This window comes from Exserohilum turcica, assembly GCF_000359705.1.
Source record: "Exserohilum turcica Et28A unplaced genomic scaffold SETTUscaffold_9, whole genome shotgun sequence".
NCBI classification, from domain to species: Eukaryota; Fungi; Ascomycota; class Dothideomycetes; order Pleosporales; family Pleosporaceae; genus Exserohilum; species Exserohilum turcicum.
Window position 1 is genome coordinate 1,756,870 of NW_007360310.1, and position 25,207 is coordinate 1,782,076.

General features: G+C 50.3%; 8 protein-coding genes across 8 annotated transcripts; 3 read left to right on the forward strand and 5 right to left on the reverse strand.

Annotated features, from left to right (window-relative positions):
- Positions 1-1,563: 1,563 nt before the first annotated feature.
- Positions 1,564-3,293, forward strand: SETTUDRAFT_24636 (uncharacterized protein; the record flags this gene model as incomplete). The annotated part of the gene is made up of 3 exons (XM_008033024.1): positions 1,564-1,594; positions 1,870-2,363; positions 2,409-3,293. 3 exons carry the CDS (start codon positions 1,564-1,566, stop codon positions 3,291-3,293), a joined length of 1,410 nt encoding a protein of 469 aa, XP_008031215.1.
- A 249-nt stretch (positions 3,294-3,542) lies between these two features.
- On the reverse strand, positions 3,543-4,806 carry SETTUDRAFT_24637 (uncharacterized protein; the record flags this gene model as incomplete). Its single annotated transcript, XM_008033025.1, has 4 exons — positions 3,543-3,695; positions 3,744-4,249; positions 4,297-4,634; positions 4,679-4,806. 4 exons carry the CDS (start codon positions 4,804-4,806, stop codon positions 3,543-3,545), a joined length of 1,125 nt encoding a protein of 374 aa, XP_008031216.1.
- A 590-nt stretch (positions 4,807-5,396) lies between these two features.
- Positions 5,397-6,320, forward strand: SETTUDRAFT_24638 (uncharacterized protein; the record flags this gene model as incomplete). The annotated part of the gene is made up of 1 exon (XM_008033026.1): positions 5,397-6,320. The coding sequence occupies one exon, from the start codon at positions 5,397-5,399 to the stop codon at positions 6,318-6,320; it is 924 nt and encodes a 307-aa protein (XP_008031217.1).
- A 1,694-nt stretch (positions 6,321-8,014) lies between these two features.
- On the reverse strand, positions 8,015-9,265 carry SETTUDRAFT_24639 (uncharacterized protein; the record flags this gene model as incomplete). Its single annotated transcript, XM_008033027.1, has 2 exons — positions 8,015-8,879; positions 8,928-9,265. The coding sequence occupies 2 exons, from the start codon at positions 9,263-9,265 to the stop codon at positions 8,015-8,017; spliced, it is 1,203 nt and encodes a 400-aa protein (XP_008031218.1).
- A 2,984-nt stretch (positions 9,266-12,249) lies between these two features.
- SETTUDRAFT_158076 (glycoside hydrolase family 29 protein) lies at positions 12,250-14,215 on the reverse strand (the record flags this gene model as incomplete). The annotated part of the gene is made up of 4 exons (XM_008033461.1): positions 12,250-13,187; positions 13,239-13,373; positions 13,423-14,126; positions 14,199-14,215. 4 exons carry the CDS (start codon positions 14,213-14,215, stop codon positions 12,250-12,252), a joined length of 1,794 nt encoding a protein of 597 aa, XP_008031652.1.
- A 1,958-nt stretch (positions 14,216-16,173) lies between these two features.
- SETTUDRAFT_36012 (uncharacterized protein) lies at positions 16,174-18,150 on the reverse strand (the record flags this gene model as incomplete). The annotated part of the gene is made up of 1 exon (XM_008033082.1): positions 16,174-18,150. One exon carries the CDS (start codon positions 18,148-18,150, stop codon positions 16,174-16,176), a length of 1,977 nt encoding a protein of 658 aa, XP_008031273.1.
- Positions 18,151-18,690: 540 nt separating this feature from the next.
- On the reverse strand, positions 18,691-19,974 carry SETTUDRAFT_100355 (uncharacterized protein; the record flags this gene model as incomplete). The annotated part of the gene is made up of 1 exon (XM_008033462.1): positions 18,691-19,974. The coding sequence occupies one exon, from the start codon at positions 19,972-19,974 to the stop codon at positions 18,691-18,693; it is 1,284 nt and encodes a 427-aa protein (XP_008031653.1).
- Positions 19,975-21,054: 1,080 nt separating this feature from the next.
- Positions 21,055-23,986, forward strand: SETTUDRAFT_166469 (uncharacterized protein). Its single transcript, XM_008033463.1, has 6 exons — positions 21,055-21,340; positions 21,412-21,542; positions 21,594-21,897; positions 21,943-22,933; positions 22,984-23,200; positions 23,304-23,986. The coding sequence occupies exons 1-6, from the start codon at positions 21,245-21,247 to the stop codon at positions 23,899-23,901; spliced, it is 2,337 nt and encodes a 778-aa protein (XP_008031654.1). The 5' UTR covers positions 21,055-21,244; the 3' UTR covers positions 23,902-23,986.
- Positions 23,987-25,207: the final 1,221 nt, after the last annotated feature.

Here is a 25,207-nt window from a genome sequence, read left to right on the forward strand (position 1 = left end):
GGTACGTATCCTCGCTGCTTCTGGTGCTGGACTTGGTCTACTAGTAGTAGGGCTGCGTCTATTGCTGACTTCTTTAGCCTGCCTCCTATCTGCGAATTGTGGAGTAGGTTTGTAACTTCTGCTAGGCAGCTTAGCCGTTTAGCTATAATTCTCTCTATAACTTTTCCTAGGCCGCTTAAGAGTGTGATAACTCTATAGGCCTTTAGGAGAGAATAGTCTAGCTTAGACGGTTTCTTGAGTATTGCCCCTGTAGCTCTTTTCCAGCAGGTTGGATAGTATCCATAGTTAAATAGTAGAGAGTAAGCTTTAAATAGCGTCTTTAGTTGGGCTTGAAAGGCGGCGGTAATGATGTCTTGAGTAATAGCATCTGGGCCTGGTGTACTACTTTTAACTTTGCTAGAACAGGCCTGTTCTAGTTCAGTTATTGATAGTATTGGCCACTCCCACTTTCCTTCGCTGTAGCTCGAGAAGCTAGGCGGCTGGGTAGTTGGAGGCGGAGGGAAAAGCGCCTTTCTAAAGGCTCTGCACTTTCCTTTAAACGTAGTCTCTAGGGCCTCTCCTTGTATAGGAGGTATTCTCTCTACTCGCTGCTCCTTTGTATATGCCATTACTTTAAAGATAGACTGTGGGTCTTCTCTCTCTAGAAAATCGTTCTAGTGTTTCTTTTTTGCCTCTTTAATGGCCCTTTAGTAGGTGTTTCGCGCTGTTAGAAAGTCCTTCTTATATAGGTAAGCTTCTTGCATAGAAGTCTCTTTTAGCTTTTGCGAGAATATCCTTTGGTAATAGGACACGTCTCTTCTTAGCTTAGTAAGCTCCTGGCTCCACCATAGCTTAGGCTTTGGTCCTTGCCTTAGCTATGGGATAGCTTTATCTGCAGCTTGTTGTATTACTAGAGTAATTGCTTCTCCAATTGCTTCTAGTTGCAGCTTTAGCTGTTGGTCTTGGCCTAGGAGTAGATTTCTTGAGTCTGAAATTCAGTTTACTTGCGCCAAGCGGAGAACACCATTCATCTCTCACCCAACACTGCTATCACCACATAGCTATGTTGGCAAAGCTCTCCTGTCTCGCCTACTAATAGGCACCGCTTTCCTCCATCTAGAATCATGCCCAACAACCGCAGCAGGGCGACAGCGCGGAAGCATCTGCAGCCGCGACGGACTCACAACCTAGGTGGCTGCTCGACCTGCCGTCGCCGCCATGTCAAATGCGACCAGACACGTCCACAATGCTCTGTATGTTGCAATGCCGGCCTTCAGTGTGGAGGCTTTCCCTCTCTAATCCGCTGGGCTTCCATATCTACCCCCAAGTCAGCCCAAGCACAGCAAGATGCGCCATCTACGCAGCTAAGCCGAAGTCCGCTCCCTGTTGACCAGATACCTGGGTCCGCACTCACAGCCGGATAGAACAGCCTGATAGAGCAGCCTCCCCCAGTATCTCCCAACAGGTTGACCAGATGTCAGAACAATCTGTTGCACCACCGCAAAGCATCTCTCCTGCAGACCGTTCCCTTCTTTTCAACGAAACACCATCTACCAGTGTCGGAATCTTCAGTCATGCGCCAGCATGTCCGTCCCCTATGGTCCCTACTACGGATGTACGCCATACGGAAGATGACGCAGAACTTGCTTTGACTGAGCTTGATCTCTTCAATAACCCTTCAACGGACTTTTTTTCCCGATTTAGAATCATTGCTCGACAGCTCCGCCGGCCTCGTGTGGAACGACCTGTTTAGCCCTACGATGTACATTTCTATGCCCACTCTGCATGAACAAACATACCACGATCCGCTTGACCTTCTAGCTCATGTTGCCGCCCAGCCGCACGGGGCCAATGACGAAAGTCATTCCGTGTGTCACTCATTCAAACCAGATCATTTTCGGGATCAACAAAAGACAGGTTTGGTCGCGCCAGTGGCAAACGCACAACCTCTGCCTTGTGCACCAAAAGAATTAGATGATGATGAAATCCTTGAAGATGCAAAGGTGCTCCTGAAGCACTTTCGAGATGTTGTGATTCCTCAGTTCGTGCCGCTTCCAATGCATTCCAAATCGCCGTGGGAGATACTCAACTGGAGTAATGCCGTACATACGCTCGCCGACATGACCTTCCTTCAAACTTCGAACATGAAACATGCAAATATTGCCAATCTCTATGCTATTATCGGCTGCTCAGCACATACCATCATCAAAACAGAGAGCTATCCTGAAACTCTGTCGTACCAGAAGGGAACTCGGATCCTTGAGTATGCATCACGACGGGCCAAGAGCCACATGCAAGAGTCGTTGAGATCAGAGACGACTGGTCCGCAAAAAGCCAAATACAAAGACCAGCTAATGGCTACTTTCAGTCTTATCGCGCTTGCGGTAGGCATTCGCTTCTAATTCATAGCCCATGCTAATTATGGGTAGACTTTGAGCGGCAACTCGACCGACGGTAGATGCTATCTCATCGATGCGGAGCGCCTTTTGAGACTAAGAGGGCTGGCTAAACGAGAAGTCTCGCGCAGAGCTCGATTACTACATCACGTTTACACCTGGCTCAGAATCATTGGCGAAAGTACCTTTACCCTGCACGACCACAACAGTTCCGGTATGCAGGCGAAAATCGAAAGGATCTTCCAAACAAACCTTGGGGTCCCTAGCGTTTTGCCAGTTTCAGATCAGGATGCAATGGTGGCAGATGAGCACCCCCAGCTCGATGATTTTCTTCGAGTCCAGACACATGGCACCGACAGTGACTCCGATGTGGATGCATCCAAGGACCAGGAGGCTGGCCTCCGTGACATCCACCTATCAGATCTTCGCCAGTGGCCTAAAACTCTCTACATGGAAATCTATGGCATTCCAGAAGACTGGCTCAGTCTAGTATCGCAGACGACAAGAGTTGCAAACATTCTCGACTTCCTAGAGCGAACACCCTTGCAAGTGCCGCGAGCCTTTACAGACTCGTTGCAGAGAAAGACGACTCGATTAGAGCACATGATTTGCTCCTTTTCCACACAACACAGCGTCTCCAGGTCTCCTTCGCCGCTGCACGGCAATGGCGATGCTAGGCCCAACCCCTCTAATTCCAGCCAAGCCATGTTGAGAGCCATGGGCTCAGCTTTGGTGATATTCTTCTACCGGAGGATCCGTAATGTTCATCCTCTCATCTTGCAAACGTACGTCAATGATGTCATCACAGCTTTGGGGAATTTTGATCTCGCGCAAGGTACTGCCAACGACAAGTCGCCAGGTACACCGTGGCCAGCTTTCATTGCCGGATGCGAAGCAATGTCGACCTCCGCCCAATAATGGTTAATGGATTGGATGGAGAAGGGTGCAAACCGATCCGCTTTCAACGGTTTCACGGCCTCGCAACAAGTTATGCGCAAGGTATGGGAGCAACGCGACGCGGCAAGGGTGATACCAGACCCCGAAAATGGCATGTCAAAAAGAGGAAAGGCCTATTCTTGGGTGGATGTATTGCGCGAAAGTAAAGTCTGGCTCATGCTATACTAGGTGGAATGTATCGTTAAACGTAATACTGATGTCGGCCATACGTCAAAGCTTCGCGAGAATACCGTTGCCCTCCAATACACTCAGATGATCCGTCGAGATTTCCTTTACCGAACGGCAGCCAGCCAACGCCATGGTAGATCTGAACTCATCATATAAAATCCGAATACCCAACTCTACGCCCGCCTGGCCTTTGTACTGGATGGGCGTCAGTTTCGGAACTGGTTTCAACTTGCAGTTACTTACAGCTAACCCCCATATGGCGATCCGTCCGAGAAGGCAGCACTGCGCCCCGAGTGCGATGGCCTTGAAAATATCTGAACCTCTCCTTATCCCGCCGTCCACGGCAATCTGAATACGTCCTCTGGCAATGGGCGCACAGGAGCGCAACGCATCCAGTGTGGCAGGCACACCGTCAAGCTGGCGACCCCCGTGATTCGAGATGATCACCCCGTCGACACCCGCAACTACCGCTTGTTCAACTTCTTCAGGCGATAGCACTCCCTTCAGCCATATCTGCATATTGCTGTGCTTCCGCAACCATGGAATGACCTCCTCCCACTCTAGCGTGTCATCGAAAGCCGTGGGCCCGTTGCGCTTGGTCTCGTCATCACCAAAGTCTCCATCGCCGCTTGATAAGATGTTGGGAAAGGACAGATGTTTCGGCAGGTAGAAGTCTGTGCGCATTTCTCCCAGTCGTCTTCCCAGGACCGGTACGTCGACAGAGAGGAATAGTGCTTTGTAACCGGCGTCTATCGGAGAGTCAGTCTACACTTGCACTGTTGGTAGGGGTACGCACTTTCCGCCCTTTCCAGCAACTGCAACGTGCGACTCCGGTCCCTCAAAATGCACATTTGTATCATGTAGGGGTTACCAGTTCCCTGAGCTATGACGTTCTCTAATGCCATATTGGAGTATGAAGATAAGGCCATTGCTATCCCTGCCTTCGCTGCCGCCCTCGACGTCGCCAGTTCTCCATCTGGATGCGCTAGACAATGCATCGTAGTTGGGCTCAGAGCGCAAGGGAAACTCGCCCTGTATCCGAAGATTTCTGCAGTCGAGTCTAGATTGGAGACATTGCGAAGAATGCGCGGCTGGATCTTGTATCGATCGTATGCCGAAACATTGTCCCTGAGCCTAAACAGGTCAGAGAGTGCCCAGCCGACGATTTGGATACGCACGTAATCATGTCCATTGCACCACCATTGTAAAAATCGCGGTATCCTTGCGAAAGCCGCCTTGTCCCTTCTTTCTCAAGGTCCTGAATTGAGAAGACAAGAGGGTCCAAGTTTGGTGCGCGGTTTGCCATGTCTGAAAGCCTGGTCTTGTAGGATTGCTGTATGTCGCTGTCGATAGTCTGTTGCACCCAACAGGTTTGCTCTGCACCTTAGAATTCGAAGTCCTGAAAATCTTGATATGTAAACTAAGGAATGCGCTTCAATCATGCATGGATGTTCAAGGAATAGTCTGCAGTGATATGTGCGCGCACAGGTTCGCGGGCGAGACTGGCTAAGCATTTCCAGACACATGTTGGCATACGGCATGAGTTCCACCAATATGAACGGCTCAAAAAATCTGGCATGTTGCTTGCGGAATCATATACCTAATGTAGTTGCACCTTGACGTCTGGATGCTCCTAACCCAACCGATCAGCATGGTCGGAAACAAGTCACCAGACTAACCGCATTCGGAAGTTTACTCCTGTCAAAGATGCCCCACCATACCCGACATGATATCCCTATATTTTCGCGTACAGTGAGATTTAGGAGGGCTTCATATTTGGAATGCACTGTTGTCGCGCTTGCTTTGAGTTTCAGTACCTTCCCTCAGCTACTACCTCACGCACCGATTCGAGTTTCATTTGACACCAACCTCTTCTTCTCTTACACTCCAATAGCCATGGCTCCGCGAGAACTCAGTGGCATCCTAGTGGCATTGGTAACAACCTTCACTGATGATGGAAAGAAAGTACATGAAGGAAGACTACAAACACATATCAATCGAATGGTTGAGGCTGGAGTCCATGGCCTCGTGCCTGGCGGCACAACAGGCGAATTCACAGCCATGACACTCGATGAACGAAATAACGTCTTGGAGCTCGTCATTAAATATGCAGCAGGAAGAATTCCTGTAGTAGCTGGCGTAGGCGCCCTATCGACGTGGGAATGCGTCGACCTAGCGACGCATGCGGCCAAGGCTGGAGCTGATGCACTCATGTTGGTCCCACCGTTCTATGACCCAGTCAACTACCAGCAACTACGAGAACTCATGAAGGAGGTACATGAAGCGGCAAAGCTGCCCATCATGTTCTACAACATCCCCTCTGCCAGTGGCATTACACTCTCCCCTACCGAGCTAGCCTCCCTCTCCGAAGTGGGCGTTTACTACATGAAGGATACGTCTGGCAACGCGCCGGCACTGACAGAGCTCCTCTTCGAGCTCGATAACAAAATCACGGCTTTCAACGGCTGGGACACACTCACTTTCTACGGCCTCGCTGCAGGCGCCAAGGGTTCCGTATGGGGTGCCACCAATATCATCCCTGAGCTCTCCGTGGAGTTATGGGACATGTTAGCCGTTCAAGGTGATCTCAAGGGCGCGCGCAAGCTGTGGAGGAAAATCTTTCCCATTTGCAAGTTCCTTGAGAGCCACAATTACCCATCGGCGGTTAAGACGGGCATGGAGCTGCGAGGGTGGGAGACGGGCGGTCTGCGGAAGCCGTTTGATTTGCTTGCGAAGGAGTATACGGAGGAGCTGAAGCGATATTTGGGCACAGCAGGGGTTCAGACGGTTAAGGGCAGGTGGTCTACCAATGGCGCGTGAAGCTGTGGTCATGAAGGATAACTATAGCTCAATCAGACGTCACGTTGCGGTTATCTAATCCATGGTTGATTAATAATGTAAAAGATTCCCTAGCACCAGCGTACCCCTCTTGCTCTTCGGCTACATTGCAGCGCTTGTAAACACTGGGAATGTTTGAGCATATTGTAATCTAGCCAGGAGTACAGAGGAGACGTCACCACAAGTGAAGGTTGTGATGGCAATTCTTCTAGAGAGCCGAAATGTACTCCAAGTACTGACAGTACGTAAGGCATTTTTCTTACCATGACTATCGGAACTTTACGCTGGAGCAGAGAATCTCTCTCTATAGAGTCTGCAGTGAGACATCCGCATGTTGTTCCTCGACAGTTGATATCGGCATCAGCCTCATAGCATTCTATAGCCTGGGAAACAACTTCATAGCGGCGCAGCTATCACAATCGATAAAGGTTTGAATACCTTCTATGCCCTTGAACTTGTAAGATGACCATTCACTATCTCCTGCAAAAACACAAAACTGACAACAATCAACACCGGATTCAGAGGCTTGACTAAGAGATCACTGTTCTACATAGGAAGAAGAGTGGAGGACTAATATATTCTCCACTACGTGTAGCCTGAACAAATCGGTGGACTAAGCAAACTTCTGATGAACACCTACCTATCCACAAAGCCGCGAGCCTTGCACAATTAAAAAAAAGCGAGTAATGTAAACGAGTACTACCGCATCTCGGGCAGAACCCGGCCCCATAAGCGCGATCGAGCGTAAAAAAACAGCACTATCGGGATCTTGCCAAGCAAGCGTTTCCATGATATCGATCTCGGCGAGATCGCAACGGTGAGCCTTCGGGCCGGGTATCTGGACGTGTACTAGTCTGGCCGAAGATAACGTGAAACCTGGACTGTGCAGTGCATGTCCCCGAGGGAAATATTCTCTGGCTCTCACGTGCTGAGGACTTGACCGTAAGTCTCACTCTCTTTTATCCCTCTGTCTCTCCGCAAACGCTAGTTTGGCACTGACAGCACGGAATAGGCACACCATGCGTCAGTGTGCGAACGTAGTGGCGGTATTTGCGCTAGCGTGCTGGGGCATGCGCATAGAGATTGCTTGGAGATGACTGTATTTGCGTAGGAATTCGGTTAAAATCGAACGGTAGATTAGGCTAAACGATATTTCATAGTGCTATTTTGGGCTTCTTACTATTTCGACAGGACGTCACTGGTCTTACTCCAACGATTAAGTCAGTCTTTAACATTTAATGCTCGAAAAAGGCTCTTTGTGAGGCTGTCATCTGTAAGCGGAACACCAGATCTATATCTTGCAGGATTTCATGTAAAAGGTCCTTTCCGGAGTGCACAGAATACATGGAGATTCCATGTTTTTGTTTGCTTTGCACCGAAGTAGACGTTTTCCTGTTATGTGACTCAGCTTAGAGAAGAGTTAGTAGCCATGGTGACTACAACTTCGATGTGCCGATTCTTTAGCGCAGATCACATCACTGTACACTCGAATGCACAAAGGAATTTTAAGAAAACTTCATGCTTGATACTTAAATACAATCCGCCTGGCGCTGCTACACTGAAACCAATCAAATATGTAAAGTAGAAGAAGTAAACCCGTCCAAACAACTCATCAAAAGCATTATTCCTTACAGGCCGTCACACATGCCGCGCACTGCTCATCTCTTATGGCGAACTTAGACGCCAGCCTGTTGGGCGAATCCAATCCTGGGGTTGGCGTTGTCGCTCATCTCGTGAACAATGTACTTGCTCTTGAGGAAGATGTCGCCGAAGATGTTGAAGCCAATGCCAGAGTTGCTCTGGATACCGCCGAAGCAGCTGTTTCCGCTAGCAGGAGCGTAGTTGATGTACTTTCCAGGGACGGTTTGCTTAACGCCACCGACAGTGATGGAGAAGGTGGGGAGCGAGGCGCTGCAGGGGAAGGTGTAGCCTCCCTGGGAGTTGTCGAACTGGGCACCGCTGACCTGGGAGTAGTAGGCGCTGACAATGGAGTCATCAACGAGGATGAGGGTGGTGCCAGTGTCGAGGATACCGCTGATAGAGCTCCTGGTGTTGCTGTTGCCGACGCTGTATCCAGAGGCGGAGAAGGCCCAGAAGCCCTGGCTGTTGTCGGCATTGACATAGGTGATAGAGCCGGTGTACTTGGAGCTGTCGATGAAGCCAAAGTCGTAGGTGCCAGCGGCGTGGTACTTGAGAGTCACGGCGAAAAGGGGGCTGGCAAGCTGGTCGTGCACAGTGTCGAAGAAGGTAGTCTGTGCCTGGGGCTCAACGGTGTTGATGGAGCTAAAGGCAAGACCGAGGAGTCCATCAGTAACGTCCTGGCTGAACTCGGCCGACACGGAGGTGGCGGCCTCGACAGCTTGAGAAGTAGCTGTTACACTGCCAACAGTGACCTTGTCAGCGTACACCTTTCCAGATGCACCGGAGCCATCGCCGTAGGAGATGCTCCATGAGTATCCCTGAAGCTGCTTGGAAGGGTTGACGGTGTAGTAAGCGTGGCTTCCACGTTGGCTCCTGGACTGGAGGGAAGAGAATGCCCAGCTGTTCAAGGTCAGTGGCGGTGTCAAATATATCAGGATACCAACTTACAGATCGGCACTTCCAGTGTCGAAGTCAAGGTGAAGAGTCGTGCCACCAACAGTGACAGGGCACAAGTAAGACCTGTCATAAGAGTCGGAAGGGGATGCAGTGACACTTCCAGAGCCACCGGCGGCAGCGGCAGCGAGGGTTTGGTTTTCGCGGAAGTTGGCAGCAGCATCCCTGAGGCTTTGAGGAATGGGCTTCTTGTACTTGCGGAGAGCCTTGATCAGAGCCTCGGGTCCAACCTTGAGGTATGTACCCCGCTGAACTTGCTCAATGGTGAAGGAATCTCTCTTCTCCAGTTGAACAGGGCTGGCAAAGACGGCGCTGGCTGCGGCCAGCGCCATAGTAAGGGTGGCGAAAGAAGGCATGACTTCGATTTGGAGGGAGACCAGAAGATGTATCAAGGCAGTGAAGAAACCAGTAAGATAGAACCAGGCTGGAGAACCACAAATGCTTGGAGGCTCTGTGGATGAGGTTCTAGCAGCACGCGGCGGCAGCTGGGCTTTATACTCAGTTTTGCAGGCGAATTACGACATTACAGTCTTCAGTGACGGATTGTGTAAGCCTGCTATCCAATGGCCGAGGCCGATACGGGAATAGCAATCTAAACTGTTGTCTCAGTATCGTACTAGTCTCAGATCAGTAGGTAGTATACATGCCATAGGGTTGACGAGCCCACATTCCAAACATGACCTGCTGGATTCAGACGTGCTCTGCAACACCCTGCTACTCGGGCCAATGCGTCGGGGACGAGCAAACTGTGAAACTTATCGATTCGGCCATTGGCAAAGCGGAGCTTGCGGCAAGATGACTCGAACTACATTCAGTATTTGGGTTTTGGCAGACTAAACCAGCACTGGCAGATTGTCAGGCGTTCACCTTCTGCGTTTGTGGTCCACGTGTAGATATGCTTGTATAGGGGGCAGCCTTACTACACGTGGTGATTGGATACAGAGCAGATGATTGCCTCTGTAGTGTGACGGCGTTTGGAGCTGCTGGCGTGGGGTGCAGGAGATAAGCTCTGACCGCGGACTAAGCTTTGCTCGGCACAAGCATCAGAGGCCAAGCCTTTGATTTTCACCATGGTAAGCCTTAGGATTCGATAGCCGGCGCATGAGATCATCATCGATGCATCCTTCGATCTCCCTGTTATCACTTCACGTACAGCTTGACCGAAAATTTGTACAATAGTATTCAGTGAGAGAAAACCAGCCCTTGTCAGTGCAATTCGGGCAATCTCGTCGACAGCAAATGCCGATCTTGGTTGAAAATAGTGGATGCCTGGCAGGTGACAACCCATTGAGCTGTGACGAGCCGAGGTCAGTTGATTGCATCAACGGCGCATTTCTGCTTGATCTGGCTCCAGCACGCGCGCATGATTTGCTGCGGCCTGCTGCAAGCCAATGTCCGGTTTGCGAGCATTCAGCGCGTACTAAACGGCCTTGGTTAGATAGGGGTATAGCATGAATGTATGCTAGGCTTTGTTTGGCAGGTGAAATGTCTTGGTGGTGTACGAGGCGTCTACTGGGTGGAATTGCAGGGGCGCCGTTTTGAGGGATCGTCCCGCTAAGCCTAGGCTAAATTTGGCATGTGAGCAAGACATGTCCAATAGAAATGCTACACACGTGTCGATCCGGCAGTACTAGTTATCATAGCACCGTCTCGTCACCTTTCAACTGCTTGTATGAGCGTAGCCAAGAGCGGAGATTAAGTAATTCTCAGCTAAAGCTTGTCGACGAATAAGCTAAAGGATTGTGTCTCGGCGCTTGGCAGCCTTGACAAATTGAGAATGCCTTGAACCTGCCTGAGAGGGCAGTCGCCCGCTATCCTTTGCACACTACAACTGCAGCATTCGGTGCGTTAATTGTAGTGCCTCCGGGAGCCGCAAGAACTTTTCAATATGGCTTGTTCAGGACCATGGTGGCCAGGAACTCCGTTTCCATTTCCAAGCGCTTGACCAATTCTTGCCTGTTCGCCCGCGTTCGCAATACGAGCAATCTGATGACTTGCCTTCTTGTACTTGATAACGTTGCGGTTAATGCCGCGAGTAGTTCAACGCTCACGGCAAGCTAGCATGGTTCAAATCGAGCCGGCCCGGCCGACCTTCCGCAAGGCGATCAGATTGCGCACAAGCAACCCGGCAATCGAGCCAAGGAGATTGTCATTTCCAATGGTGGGCAAAACATTTGTAACAATAGGGCGTGGCTGTGTACTTACTCTATGCTATCAAGAGAGCCTATTCGGCATCCCTACGTGCGCCGCAATTTCAACAGCATGCAGAGCAACTCATATCTCCGGGCATTATGTTTCGTGATGACATTCGCGTGAACAAGCGAAAGTGGCTTGTTTCATGGAGGTGGCGGGAGGTGGGCAGCAAGAGTAGCTGGACAAGGCTTCCCAACTCTTCGTTGCCGGAAACTAAATCTACATCTACAGCCTTACACTGCTCAAAAACCATACGAATCAACCCCCAAAGCCGCTTGAATCTTCTGTTACTTTATTTGTAGCTTAGAGCCTTTATTGTGCGTACGAAAGGGGAAAGGGGTTGGTAAAATAGTTGTTTTGTATCTGTACGGCTATTAATAAAGCTGCACGTGACATGTACACGTGGCTGCTTTGGCCACTCCCAGACAATTCAGCCGTGACTTACGCCCCTGGTATGAATTTCTGTAATATGTTCAACGTACCTTCTTAAAACCTCCCGTAGGGCATGTCAACGGACAAAGCCCAGGACTCGTCATAGTAACGCACTGCCTAGTTTACCTACTTTGAAGAGGTTATGCGTATTCCATCTGCGAAACCTATGCTGTTTGATCGGCCAGTCACTTCTTGGTCTCCACGGGGTTTTGCCCGCCTTACAAGTCAGTGGCCAAGGCTGAATCGCCTGTGTCGCGCATGGAGAGCAAGTCGCTCCTGGTAGAGCATCACGTGAACATGGGCAGAAACAACATCAGATCATCTGCTATTTGCGCTTGGGATATGAATTTTGGTAGCAGACCGCATGGACATCCGGCATGCGCAGCTCGCGGACAACGCTCTTGTAATCACGCAGAACCCAGCATGAGTTCAGAGGCACGATGCCATCGTCTATGATACTCAAGCTAATCCATACTACTGTAGTCACTCTGTATCAAAGCTAGGTCTTATGCACTCATAGATTTGGTCAATAATCATCGGATATGCATTATCATGCTGTGCTAGTATAGAGTTGGTGGATAATCATAGGTCACATGATCGGGTCATGTGACTATATCATGTGATCATACAAGCGTTAATGCCTCCCCTCTTGTGGATAATTTTCAAGTCATTGTCGTAACCCATAATACACCTACAATTTATAGATGACCTTGAAAGTCCAAACCCATCGATCGGCGTGTGCTACATTGGCGGGCACATCCAGCCTCACCGTTCCGTCCGTGTTCAGTATTGCCGGCACGTATGTGTTGTTCATAGCGCCTCCCAGAATGCGAATCTCATCGCCGCTTAGGAACGGAATCTTGTCGGGGATTGTGATGCTACCGGGAGAGACTGGTGGTGCGAGCAAGTGAATGTAGAAAGCCGAGTCGCTGATGGTGTACCTGAAATTTCCCGTGCCGCTTGTAGTCTGCCAGAAGCGAGTGTCGTAGATGGACTCTCCACGCTCCTTGATCCATCTGCCTGCATCTTGGAGTCCTGTCTGCATGATCTCGGGAATGGTGCCATCGGCCTTTGGTCCAATGTCGAGGAGGAAGTTTCCATTCTTCGAAACGACATCGACTAGGGACTGCACGATATCTTTGCCGGTGAGATAACTGCTGTCGGGCGTGTCCTTGTTGTAACCAAAGGAAAATGGGTCCATTCCCCGGTTTGTTTCCCACTTGCTGACAACCGTATCGCCGTTGGTGACATACTCTGGTGTCGTGAAATCACCGCCAGTCGCATCCGTATGATCGGTAGACCCGTAACCGCAGCGATTGTTATAGGTGATCTGGCGTCCCTTTGAACGTGCCCAGTTGATCCAGGCCGATAGCATTGTTGTCGCATTATTGGCGCCGCCAATATCGCACCACATAAGCTCGGTCTCATAACGCTCGTCGTAGGCCAAAGTCTCCATTTGTGGATACTGAATCTCAGTTACATATTCCTTGCCGGATATATAACCAGTATAGTCGATCACTTTGGAGGTATACGGGTTGGTGGGTGGCCCTCCAGGAAAGCCACCGCAGCAACCTAACGCGTAAGGCGCATATGCTGGGCTGAACCATTCAGGCATGGAGAAGTAGGTACCTGCGAGGAAATCGGTCAGTCATAAACCTTTACTGTCATTCATTCACTGACCTCTTCTAATTTCAGGGTGTAGCTTCTTGGCGGCGCTGATAAGCTCCGCAATAAAGTCACGCTTGGGTCCAAGCTTGACCGAGTTGCGGTTACTGGTCTCTTTTGTATCAAACAGCGCGAATCCATCGTGATGCTCTTAACAATAGGATTAGTGCAGTTCTTATATCTCCATGCCAGCACTTACTCGTTACAGGGACCATATACTTTGCCCCGGCGTCTGCAATCAGATTCACCCACGCTGCCGCATCAAATTTCGATCCCGTGAAATTCGCAATGAAGTCATCGTAATTGAAATTCTCTCCATAGGTATCACGGTGATACTGGTAAGTTTTCGACTTGTAGTCTGGTTCTCCCATGCGCTTCCAGTACCACTCTGCGTAGTCCTCATTGGCACCTTGGTTGCCATAGGCTGGTACGGCATATACGCCCCAATGAATGAAGATGCCGAATTTGGCGTTGTTGTACCAATCTGGGGTCCATTGGCGATTCAAACTTTCTTTTGTCGCAGCGTAATCGCCGAATCCGCATTCTCCACTAATCGGAGTGGATGCTGTCATGGTATTGGCCCAGGTTGCAGTGATTGTTCCTGAACACTGAACCCCCCGAACAACTGTGGGTTTGTTCTTGACCCCTATCTGCACAACAATCTGTTGCCCAGCCATCAGTCGGGTGACAGTTGCGGGACGAACAATGTCGAAAGAGTCGGATGAAGCCGTGATGGTCAGGTTGTCTTTTTTTATGAAGGAGCTCTCAGGGTCGTTGTTGGTAAGAACCATCTCAATGATCTGGACATAGTCGGACTTCTCAAACCATTTTGACGTGAGCGTGCCCGCGCTGATAGTGAGCTTTGAGGGTGGCGCCCGTGATTGCAGGGAATGGACGGCGTCCCTGTTGATGGCAGTAGATGCTGCGACATTGGAGAGTGCCAGCAAGGCAAAGAGGCTCGAGGCGCCACGGGACTTGACTTTTGCGGCCATTTTGAGTGTCCAAAAAATGATCTAGCGATTGAAATGCCAGGCACCAATGCTGTTATTATACTCTTTCTCGTCGCCGTCACATGTCCAGTTTGTACCTGTTTAGTTGGCGTTCCCCACTCGGTCAACGGAACAATTATCTCCATTCTAACGTTCAAGCGAACAGGGAATGATGCGGCGTATTTTGGCTCCAGAACCACTGCTCTGTACGCTTACTCGTATTCTATCCACTCAAGGAGCATGTTCATTGGGTCGGTCACCATACAGTTGTAACCCCGGACTATAAGCCTTGGGCCATATACGACCCAGGTACCAGGCTAGAGATCTAAGATACGAATATTACTGCCGCATGAAAAAAAAATATTACCGCAAAAAAATCGCGCAACTCTTCTGTCCACCGATCAGGCAACTTTTCCTGTCTCAACACCTCTTTCTTGCAGGATTTTGTTTTTACTGAAAAGATGCGCGAGAGTACTGTTTGTGGACAGAAGTATGATAGGTTGAGAAAATGTATGGCTAGCTTGCAGCCACCCACGTGCTGGTTTCAATACTAACGGTTAATTACTTTGCGGAGAACCTGGTTAAACACCAATGGTTGCATATTCAACGAACAACCACCTTCTTTTTGCAGCCTTACAGCATGAAGATCACTGATATCTTTTGACTTACTTATTTCTCAACCTCGGGTATTGTTCACACGAAGTCGAGCTTCCACCAATCACACTCTTGGCATTGTGGCTGCATGTTTCCGACCTGTCTAAAGTTATCGATCTCGCGCTAAGGTGACGTCAGTTTCGATCTTAGTAATTATGGAGGGGGTGTAATTGTTCTATTTCGGTACCATATTCGATTTGATAGGCGCTGAAATCCCCGGATTCTCTTGTCTCTTGCGTTCGCAGCGTCGGCTCTCTACATGCGCTCCTCGAGGGTCGCAAGCCATGTTCTAGCCATTTCCCATCATTCAGTGACTGCTCTTGTTTTGAGTTGATGCTGCTGCGGATAGTCTCTGCAACCTCCTTTTTCTTAAGTGAATAACGATTATAATTCTTGCCTTTTGGTTTATATGATATTACCCTATGCGTCATCTCTTCAACAAGATTCAGCAGAAACCTATTTATAACCAACCATTTCTAAACTTGACTTGTAAAGACACGATATGAATGGATAATTCAAGAGCAATGCGCACGACCTTTTGCAGGGATGCATACTAAATTACACACGCTTTATTTAGCGAACAAGGGCAGAGACATCAAACTCGAGACCCTTGCAGAATACGGAGTATACGAAACTCCCATAATGCATACCCCAGGCTTAATCTTCTCGTGTTTCATAAATGCATTCATGCATCAAGGACACCATGATTACTTTTGGTAAGGAGATTTAATGAATACATTATCAATATTAGACCCCGCAGCGTGCCGACCCGCACAGCTTGGACCTACACTACATCTAGCCTGCAGTGCTTTGCATGGAAACTTTCAAACCCAACAGCTACACATAGAACCACGATGACACCATCTCTAGCGTAACTGCACTCTTCAAGCAAAACTTGTATTTTCCTAGAGATGTTGCAAGAGCCTTGGGAGCTGCGCAACGCTAATTCATTCCGGTCTCGTCTTGGGTCTCGTCTTGGATCAATTGGCTATATCAGAATGCGTATGTTGCGAATACTATCCAAGCCGTTCTACACAAGAAAAATCTGAAGAGCATCCTATTCACGCAGCTCCTTTAATGGGGACTCAAGACATGTCCAGGATCCCATGCCTATGCGCTTCATCATTTCAGGAACGGTGGAGTATTATTAGCAAGGTAGCTATAGCAACCGTCTTGATTATAGTACACTGCAGCTCAAGCTGCTATGTAGATATCAAGCTACGGCTAAACCAAGTATATCTCCCTGTATAAGGTACGAAATGACATGAGCAAGCAACAGTGCAAGAATACTCTCCCCTTCATCTCGACTACGAAAACTCAATATCTTCCAGAGGCACTCCACGCCTCAACAATTCCGACCTCGATAACCGAGGATCAAACTGCGTGCACTTCCCTGGATTACTATCGTGCGCGAACTTCAGCTGCACATCATCCAACTCATGTTTCACCCGCCGCCAGCCCCGCGGCAACTCTGACTCCAGTCTCGGATCTTCGACGTCCACTTTTCCTGTGCGGGAATCGAGGAACGTCCAGTAATTCTGGTAGGACGCTGCATGTTGCACGAGTATCATGCGGTGATGCGGGGATAAGGCACCGAGCAGTGGCTCGCCGTTAGTCACGCCCGCAAGGTAGCACTGTCCGATGACTTTGAAGCGTTTTTTGTGCGTGGGACGGATAATCAGGCTGGATTCAAAGCCCAAGAGGAGGCAGATCTGGTCGCCTTTTCGTAGGCCCAGGGGCCCGAGTCCAATGTAGCCTTGCGAGGTTGTAAAGAGATTCCGGCCTGCACAGGACTGATTGGCTCGGCGCCAGAAGAAATCTTGGCCGGCGTCTGCGACGTATTTGGTATTTTGCGGTTGCGCAGTGTTGGGGAGAGCAGTTAGTGAGGACGCCATGTTGGGGAATGCGAGGTGAGCGGGTGAGCATATATCGTCCATTTGGCCAGTACACAGGACGCGGCAAAGTGTATCCATTACTGGCTTTCCGTCGACGTAAAGCGAATCCATGTCCAGCATTTTCATCCAGCGGGTGGCCTTGGTGAAGGTGGAGTCCGTAGATGTAGTCTCAACATCGAATGTGGCTACATGGTCGATACACAATCCCGCTGCTTTCATAATGCCATCGTTGGAGAATTCCACCGCACATTCTGTATTTCCTGTGCATCTTGATATCATGACACTGTTTGCCACATTCGGCTTGCTCAGCAGAGGCGCCCATGACGGCCAGTTGTTCAACGCGTCGTCGTACTCGCACATAGCGAGTAACTCGAGACTACCCGACTGCTTGGCGACTGACCTTGCAAAGTCAAGGTACACGTCTGCTACTGATTGATTATAATCTAGTTTCACGACTACGCGCGGATTGGTTCTGCGCCACAGCCCAAGCATGCCGTACACTCGATCTCGCAGATCGGCACACTGAGCAAGCTGCATGTGCTGGAGTAGACTCAAGAGCCCGGAGTTCCTTCGGTTTTGGGCAATGTTGTAGCTATTTTGCCATAGCCTCCCCAAGTTCTTGACTGCTCTTGCAGATTCATCAGGCAGCATTTTGAAACCAATGCAGGTTAGCAGGTTCACAAGATACTGCCAGGGCATGGTATCAGAGCCGCACAGCACCACTGCGTGGACGTTCGCAAGGCCGATTTCCTGCCATATCCAGAGTCGGTGGAACCATGGTCTCTGTAGAAATCTTGCAATTGCTTGGCAGATTGTCTGGTCGTATGGAAGGGGTATTCGGAAATCGCTCCAATGGGCATCTTCAGGATCATCAGTCCGAGGGTACATCTCCATACGGCCACTGAAAGGAACCCAGACTTTCTCATTAAGATTTGTGCAGATCTTCATGATTGTCTCGCTATCGGCATCATCTACACCCAACCAAACAATTACTCTTTCTGCCATGGGGTATATCTCAGCCATACGTTGGACCTGGCTGCTCTTTTCCACAATATCTTGTTGGTTTATGGTGATAGCATCAATCCAAAGTACTCTTGGTTCCGATTTATCTCGCAAGTAATGCAATGCTTGTGCGAGATTATTGGTTATCTCGATGCATTCATTGCTATAAGGTGATACTCGAAGCTTGCATGGTGGTATCGTTGAGCCCCAAACATAAGATAGGGCTTCGTATCGAGGTACTTCGCCTTCAACCAGTGGCGTAATTTTGATATCGCAGACGATTTCGCTACGCGTGTCCGCCGAGGGTAATAGGGTTATCAGTCTGATTTCATTGTTGTTCTCGTCAAGGGGTTGGTAGGTGTATCGGCTCCATTCCGCTTCCGCCATGGTTTCACAACCCATGTGTAGATACTTGAACAATCCTCCCTCGAACTTTAGCCGCCTTCGATACCTAGGTCTATATGGTTCTATTACCGCTGGGAGTCGATGTTACTAATATAGGGGGGCTTTGGTACCAAGGTGCTGTATCCCACGACCCAAAATCAATACAAGAGAAAGGTTCGACGCAGTCGCTGGGAGAAGTGCAGGTCAAGTTCCTGGCAGCCGGGCTAAGGACAACAGGAAGGATTTCGGATGTAGTTACGGTGATTTGCATAAATAAAAATCCATCCTTCTTCTCTCTGCATGGACCAAATAGCAAATGGTTGGTGTGCCTAGCTAGGCAAGCAATGACAAGGCTGAGCACAGCCTCCACAGCCTCCATACCCTCCATACCATATTCAGCCTCGTGCGGGGTAATCAACTTGCACCCATGATCGGTAGGAAAAACAAATGGCGGTTTTTTTCTTAAGAAAAACCGTTCAAGTAGCGATTCGAGAGACGTTTCAAGTGGCATCCAGATAGAAACATGTAGCAAGTTTTAATCTATCAAACTTCCCCCATACCATCTAACCACGACCCTGCAGCCTCATGTTCTTTCCTCAACTCATTTGCTTCGTATTCCTCAAACCCAAAACTCCATGTTTTCTGCTTGAATATGGGCCCATACTCTCCCATCTTGCTGCTTGTCGTACCCACATGCTGGAATACGCTTGGCGTGACAGCATACCTCAACTCGCCTCTTGTGTCCGCATAGCGCTCCGTTAAGACATCGACATAGCCTGTCTTCGTCTGGGCAAAATATGAGATCAAGTCGAGAGCTTTCTGCCTGGGGAATACAAAGGCTTGACTGCAACAGCCAAATCGAGGCATCTCGTGGACGCCAGTAGGGAGTGGTAGGACAGTCATTCGTCCGAGGGCGAAGAACAAAAGTATCGCTGCTGCCATGAGGGCGTAGAATGTTAATACCAAGCGACGGTAACCGGTACGTGCCTCTGTTGGCCAGGTATGTTTGTTGAGCAGCCCCGGAAGTGATGTAGCACGTAAGAATGATACAACAGCTGCCGGCATGGCGGCGAAGCAGAGCGAGTAGAAGAGATATGTTTTCCAGTCTTCCGAGTTCCACCCCAGAAACGCTTCAGTGTAGAATAGGCGGAGATACAGGAAAGGCTTTTCACGCTGCGTAGATTGCTCTTCAGCGTCCTGCAGTGCGTTGACAGTACGATGGTACCATCCGTCCATTGCGATGACGTCGTCTTCAAGAATGACAATATACGGTGTGTTACGCTCGGCGCATTTGGACAGTATATACGAGTAGTCGTACAGTCCTTTTTCTTCGAACATGCCTCCTTTGGTCTCCATTGTGCGAACGTGGTTCATGTCTTGGGTGTTCAGTTCTTCGTACGTGAGAATGCGATCGGTCAGCTTGGATAGCCATGGCTCCCCATAAGCTGGGTGGGTTGCAGGATCCGAGTGTGGGATGAAAACCATGAGATAGATTTCTTCTCTCTCGTGTGCTGTTAAGCCGTTTAACAAAGAGCCCACGGCTCCAGGCAGGTATTGTGGACCCTGGCGCGCAACAGAGGGTATACCAACACACAGCTTCTTCCCAATGTGTTTCTCAGTGACGTATTCAGGGCTGAAAGTCGAGTTGTAGGTCGAAACGTGGGCTTTGGCCTGTTGGGACCGGAGAGCAGAGTATCGGGGGGTATAGGCTTTGCTGGCATCGAAAAAGATGGATGTGGGGTCGCGCGCAGATAGTGAGCAGATGGTGTAGAGCAAAGTGAAACTCAGCACGATAGCAGTGATGATGGCGAGTTGGAACGAAGGCATGGCGAGGAACTGACCAAGAGTGAAGCATACGGGCGAATGCCCATGGGCGAAAAGCTTAATACCAAACAAGAAACACCAAACAAGAAACCGATAACGCCTACCCCAGACGATGCCCATCATGGATCGCCACAGTCTTGTTCTCGTTTTGTGCATTGGACTCCACATGGCCATATTAGCGGACGCTGACAAAACACACCCGCAGGTACAGCCTCGTATCAGGACCATGCTTTTCGCTATGTGGACTCGCATCCCATGTTCACTACCGTCTAAATGTGGAAATTCCCTGGCTTTAGCGTATGGATTCGCATGCGAATCTAAATTTGCTGTACTCGGGGTAGGGCTTCGGATGATGCTGGCGTCAGCGATCTGCACCCCCATCACCTGCCTTGCCGCAGTATGTTGTGAATACGAGCGCATCTGGTAGCGCACGCTTCCCTTGTGTATGTATTTACTTGCGACAACACATATAAACGACAGCAAGGACTACTAGCCTCATGAGACGACACTGACATGGTACTTGAACGTCGAAGCGCGTGCGGCTGTGATGTCACGGCGATAAAGTCACGTGGCTTTGGAGACTGCGCGGTGCTAGTGCCAGTGCCAGTGCCAGCGTATTATGCCGACGGCCTTCAGTTGAATGCGCCAATCCATCGACACGTCTCCGCCGTGCTCTTCTTCCTGGCGCAGCACAAAGCTTCGACGCGTTTGAATGTGACCTCTGCTGATTCCCAACCTATCAGTATACTCGGAACGAGTTTTCCAGATCGGGCGCCCAGCCATGGGCCTGACTCTCCTCTACGCGCAGCGCGAAAACAGGCTCGTTCATGAAAAGAAGTGGGAGTCTGCCGTTACGTAGTTTTGTGAAGCTGGCGGTGGTGAAGAGGAAGAGGGCGGGAGCGGGCAAAATCAGAAGTTTTGAGGGCGGCGGCCGGGCGCTAGGCCCAAACGGGCGCGCTAGGGCAAGAACATCTGGCCGCATCGTCAACGCTGGTCTGGTATCCACGCATAGCTCGACCGCTGGAGCCTCTGGAGGAGACGTTGCAACTTTGTGCAGTGGCTGCCTACGAGGAGTCTCGTCTCGATCACCTACCTCTGCACCATCCCGCCACCCCGTCTGCACTCGCACGCTCCGCAAACGCCCGCCTTGCCTACCGCCGCCCCACCAAGGCCCATCGTCCATCGTGGGCGCCCTCCGTTCCGCTGCCAGCACCACCACGACACCACCCGACGACCCCTTTGAACATAGCAATCAGCTTGCGAACTGCCCAGCATGGCCGACTTTGAGGCGCTCAAGGACCAGTGGAGCGAGATCGAGGACAGAGATGGCCTCCGCCTCAGCTGGAACACGTTTCCCAGCTCGCGCATGGTAGGTGACCGCTGATGCCGGCATTGGGAGCCGTGGCAATGCCGTGGATGCGATGCTGATCCTTCACATAGGAAGCCTCTCGTCTCGTTGTCCCCATTGGCGCTCTCTATACCCCTCTGAAGGAGAAGACGGACACGCCTCTGCTTCAATATACGCCCGTCGGCTGTCGGGCTCCATGCAAGGCCATCCTCAACCCATTCTGGTACCATCATGTCCAATGCCTCGAATGATACTGTGGCTGACTCTTCAACAGTCAAATTGACATGCGCGCCCGTGTCTGGATATGTCCTTTCTGCCTTAGCCGCAACCCCCTCCCCCCGGCCTACAAGGACATTTCTGAGCAGCAAATACCACCCGAGCTACATGCCTCAAACACCACCATCGAATACCGCATTCCCGGTACTACGACAAGCCCTCCCATTCTTCCCATCTTCATTTTTGTCGTCGACACATGCCAGGAGGAGGACAGCTTGAAGGCCCTCAAGGACTCGATCATCATGAGCCTGAGCTTGCTCCCGCCAGACGCGTTGGTTGGACTTATTACATACGGTACCATGGTGAGTAGGGCCAATGGCTATTTGGGGACCAGCTAACAATTCTAGGCCCAAGTACACGAGTTGGGCTACGCTGAATGCGCCAAGTCGTATGTTTTCCGCGGCAGCAAGGACTACTCTTCCAAGCAGGTTCATGAGATGCTTGGCCTCAGCCAGATGCCCATGCGGCCAGGTGTTCCACAGCAACCTGGTCGACCTGCGATGGCGCCCCCCGCGGGTGTCGGCTCGCGCTTCATCCTCCCCGTCGCGCAGTGCGAATTCCAGTTGACCAACGCCCTCGAGTCCCTTCAGCGAGATCCCTGGCCCGTCGCAAACGATAAGCGCCCCCTCAGGTGTACTGGTGTGGCGCTCAGTGTCGCTGCTGGACTTTTGGAGACACAGTTCGTGAACCGGGGTGCTCGCATCATGCTATTCAGTGGTGGCCCAGCAACTGAGGGACCCGGAATGGTTGTCGGCCCCGAGCTACGTGAACCCATCCGATCGCACCACGACATCGATCGCGACAACATCAAATACTACAAGAAGGCACTCAAGTTCTACGAGGGACTTGCAAAGCGCGTCTCGCACAATGGCCATATCGTTGACATCTTTGCAGGATGTCTTGATCAGGTCGGCCTCCTCGAAATGCGGGGTCTTGCAAACTCGACGGGTGGACACATGATCTTGACGGACAGCTTCACCTCGTCCATGTACAAGCAGTCTTTTGCGCGAGTGTTCAACAAGGATGCCGAGGAAAATCTCCTCATGGGTTTCAACGCCAACCTCGAAGTCCTCACGACAAAGGAACTGAAGCTTACTGGTCTCATCGGCCATGCTATTTCGATGAACAAGAAGTCTGTGTCTGTTGGCGAAACTGAGTGCGGTATTGGCAATACTTGCGCATGGAAGATGTGTGGTATTGACCCCCAGTCCTCGTACGGTATCTACTTTGAGATTGCCGGCCAGGGAGGCCCGAGCCAGATGCAGTCAGGGCAGCAGCAGGCTTTGATCCAGTTCCTCACATACTACCAGCACTCATCTGGCCAGTTCCACCTCAGAGGTATGTCAGCCGGTTCTGCGAGACCAAATGAGAGTGCTAATGCTTCATAGTCACCACCGTCGCCCGACCGCTGAGTAGCCCCTCTGGCGACCCCGCAATTGCCCAATCGTTCGATCAAGAAGCCGCTGCCGTGCTCATGTCTAGGATAGCAGTCTTCAAGGCTGAGGTTGATGACGGTCCAGATGTCCTGCGATGGGTCGATCGCATGCTGATCCGACTATGTGCTCGCTTCGCTGAGTACAGGAAGGACGACCCCTCTTCGTTCAGGTATGTATATGCACTTTGTAGTCTTTTTCAGCAGCGTTGAGTTTGCATGAAAATTCGCCAACCAGTTCCATCTGCTCAAAACCGTTGCTAATTTCGTGTCCAGGCTCGAAAAGAACTTCACGCTATACCCGCAGTTCATGTTCCATCTCCGTCGTTCGCAGTTCCTGCAAGTCTTCAACAACTCGCCCGACGAAACCGCCTTCTACCGCCATGTCTTGAACCACGAGGATGTTAGCAACTCCCTCATCATGATTCAGCCAACGTTGGATAGCTACGGATTTGACCACGAAGGCGGTCAGCCCGTGCTCCTCGATTCAAGCTCGATTCAGTCCGAGACTGTTCTGTTGCTCGACACTTTCTTCCATATTCTCATTTTCCACGGCGAGACCATGGCAGAATGGAGAAAGGCTGGCTATCAAGAGCAAGAGGGCTATGAGAACTTCAGGGAACTCTTGGAAGCGCCAAAAGAGGACGCCAAGGAGCTCATTCAGGACCGTTTCCCGCTGCCCCGTTTCATTGTCTGCGATGCTGGTGGTTCACAAGCCCGTTTCCTGCTCAGCAAGCTCAACCCATCGACGACGCACACTACTGGAACCTACGGTGGTGTCGCACAAACAGCTCAGACCATTTTCACCGACGATGTCAGTCTGCAAACCTTCATGGACCATTTGATGAAGCTTGCAGTATCGGGTACCGGATGAGAGGGTCAAAGCTTCTGGGGTAATGACTATTTCGATCGCGAAAAGGAGGGGTGAATTGTTCTGGACGTACGATTTTGTATTAGACTATTAGCGATAAACAAAGTCCTTGAATTCTTATACCATGTGTTTGCACATGACTGCCAGCGAAGGGGTTTGTGGCATGGGTGAATGACAATACTCTGTCAGTCGATACGAAAATTCGGACGCTGTGAAAGATGACCGGCTTCTGTACCGTCTACCTCGATAATTATTTCGAGGTATACTTGAAGTTTTAGTGCTGCGTCTGGTGAGCAAACATTCTGCAAGAAAAGTAAGTATCGCGAGATTCACTAGTACACCTTATGCGTGTTTCCTCATATCTACACACTAACACAATTTCAGTGTGGTGAATCAATAGATTAAATACGATTGCGATCGACGGCTAAGTCCCCGAGCCTTCTCCCAGTAATCTATCGGATAGTCTAGGCATCATGTAATAAGTGTGTATACGCAGCTTGGCAGTGAGCTGACATCTTGTATGCTGCACTAGGTTTTTGCTACTATATGCATGTACGCAGAGTGATTAAAGGCCTATATGCTGACGCTGGGACTAGGCTAGGGCGCGTCTCAGTTGCTGTAGTATTTTTAGTTACGTATAGCTGAATGTCCAATCAAAAGGGATTAGCTAAGCAGCATTTTCTCTAACGTGCAGGGTCAGTAAGCTGGGCAGATCAGTAAGCTGGGCACCCCACCAAACTTGACGCGACGCTCTACACAACCACCACCATGCCGCGACAACAACGTTCTATACATACTTCTCGTGAAGGCAGAATAAGCCTTGCTATCGCGTCTTATCGTAATAATCCAAAACAATCTATCCGTGCTCTTGCAAAAGCATATAATGTGCCACAATCAACACTACATACTCGCGTTTATGGTAACGTATGTGGCAAGCGAGCGCCGCAGGCAAGCGAGCGCCGCACCCCACCAAACCTGCGCACCTCTATAAGCCTGTAGTTCCACCACAATATAGTTGTTTTACTACATATTAACATAATAGATTAAGCAGTACCTAGAGTATCTTTCTTGCACGTACGCGAGTTATGGCCAGTCTCTCTGCACCTACTACAGCGCGCCAAAGCCTGGCGGCTAACACCTGATCGCTCTCCTCTCTGACGCTCTTCATGAGCAATCTGCTGATCAGCCTCGCGCTGAGCGAGTAGATCCTCTCCAGCTCCCTTTGTAAGTACTCCTCGCTTCTGTATCCGCTTTTTCTTACGCTGCCTACGCTTTGTTGCTGCCTCATTAGCCCTCTTAAGGCTGGCGA